This window comes from Pterocles gutturalis, unplaced genomic scaffold, assembly GCF_000699245.1.
Source record: "Pterocles gutturalis isolate BGI_N339 unplaced genomic scaffold, ASM69924v1 scaffold15358, whole genome shotgun sequence".
NCBI classification, from domain to species: domain Eukaryota; kingdom Metazoa; phylum Chordata; class Aves; order Pterocliformes; family Pteroclidae; genus Pterocles; species Pterocles gutturalis.
Window position 1 is genome coordinate 1,345 of NW_010120739.1, and position 1,949 is coordinate 3,293.

Sequence of the window (1,949 nt, forward strand, 5' to 3'; positions counted from 1 at the left end):
AAGACTTCATATTCCCCATGGCCACCGGCTCAGTGATGGGGGTGTCTCCAAGGGGCAGACAGGCCACCTCCTTGGCCATGGGGTCCCTACTGCAGGTGGTGCTGGACATGGGAGGAGATGCACCAAGGGTCTGTCTGGGCACCCTTCTCCCCTCTGCCTCTCCCACCCTTGTCCCTCTTGTCCGCCCAGGTATCTGTCTCAGCGTGGTACCTCTCTACCTGGGAGAAATCGCCCCCAAGAACCTGCGGGGTGTCCTGGGCCTGGTGCCCAGCATCTTCATCTGCCTGGGGGTTTTCTTCGCGCAGGTCCTGGGCCTCCCGGAGCTGCTGGGCGAGGTAAGCACAACACCCAGTCCACAGGCACCAGACCCTGCTCTGCCCTCCCCATGACGCGTCCCATTTCGCCTCCTCTCAGGACAGGTTCTGGCCCTTTTTCCTGTCGGTGGTGGTGGTTCCTGCCTCCCTCCAGCTCCTGCTGCTGCACTGGTTCCCTGAGAGCCCGCGGTACCTGCTGATAGAGAGGAATGATGTCTGCAGGGCCACCAATGGTGAGGTGGAATCCTGGGGTGGGAACTGCCTCCAGGAGGAGCTGGGAGCTGGTCCAAGGTCTCCCGAGACCAAAGTGCATCCTCACAGCATCCTTCCACACCCAGCCCTGACAGCCCACCATCCTCCTTGTGGCTCAGCCCTTCTCTTCCACCCAGTTGTGCCATAGCATTTCCATGGTGCCCATCACCATGGTGCGAGGCATCTCCTGGGTTCCTGTGGATGCTCAGCCCCATGGGCCAGGGAAGTCCCCTGGGGAGGCTGAGCCATATCCATGAGCATCCACCCTGCCATGGGGGGACACGTGCCTGTGACCCCTACTCTCCCTGCAGCACTGCACCAATTTCTGGGGACACTTGACGTGCAGGATGTGATCGAGGAGATGAGGGAGGAGCAGCAGTCGCTCTCCTCCATGGAGATGGTCTCCGTCCGGCAGCTGCTGCAGGACCACTCCGTTCGCTGGCAGACGCTCTCAGTGGTGGTGGTGAACGCCGGCATGCAGCTCTCAGGGATCGATGCTGTAAGCCCTGCAGGGTCCTGGCCCCAGGACTGGGGTCTGCAGAGACTGGGCTGAGACCCAGCAGCTCATTTCATCAAGTGCCCCGTGGCTTCATCCTCCTTGCTCACACCAAGTCCCCTCCTCGGCAGATCTGGTTTTACACCAACACCATCTTCGAGAACGCCGGGATCCCCGCGTCCCAGATCCCCTACACCACCGTGGGTACTGGTGCCATCGAAATTGTTGCAGGGCTGATCGGAGTGAGTGATGGATGGACAGATGGATGCAGCCCCTCAGTGCCAGAGCCTGTCCCCAGCTCCTGGCATCATCAAACGGGGGGTGCTGGAGGGACCCCAAATGCCATCCATGCCACAGCACAGCCCCTTTGCTTGGGGGCAGAGGATTTGGCAGGGAAATGGGAGGGCAGATGGGATAACAGGGGCTCGATTTGTGGGGTCACATATAGGAGGAGTGGGAGAATTTGGGGGTAAGTGTGGGTGGCAGGGAGGCTGGAGAGAGATGGCAGGCAAGGAGCAGGCTGGGACTGATGGAGGGGGCTAAGCAGTTCCTTCTGGCTCCCACTTCATTGTCACTCCCTTAGCGGAGCCACCTGTCCCCATCTGCCCCCCCATCCAAGAACTGGCCTGGCCCCAGGCTAGCAGCCCCGGTCCCCCAGCCAGGCCTCATTTAGCTGGAGAGTTAGCACTGAGCCAGGCAGATTTATGGCCCTCGTCCCATCTGCAAGTGTCACCTGGGGCCAGCTTGAGCTATCCGGCACTAAATTTGCTCCCTGACAATTAAAGAGATGGATGGGGGGTGGCTGCTCCCAGAAAACCAGGGTTGAGCAGGGGACTGCTCCCCTCTCCCCATAGCTCAACCCACAGCAGAGTGGGGCCCCCAGTCCC

General features: G+C 60.9%; 1 protein-coding gene across 1 annotated transcript in view; it reads left to right on the forward strand.

Moving 5' to 3' along the window:
• Window positions 1-1,949, forward strand: part of LOC104464336 (solute carrier family 2, facilitated glucose transporter member 9-like) — a gene marked incomplete at its 5' end in the record, with an annotated part of 6,789 nt that overhangs the window by 1,017 nt on the left and 3,823 nt on the right. The window contains 4 exon segments of the mRNA XM_010077007.1: window positions 190-335; window positions 415-547; window positions 878-1,065; window positions 1,194-1,304. Of these exon segments, the coding sequence (XP_010075309.1) occupies window positions 190-335; window positions 415-547; window positions 878-1,065; window positions 1,194-1,304 (578 nt within the window).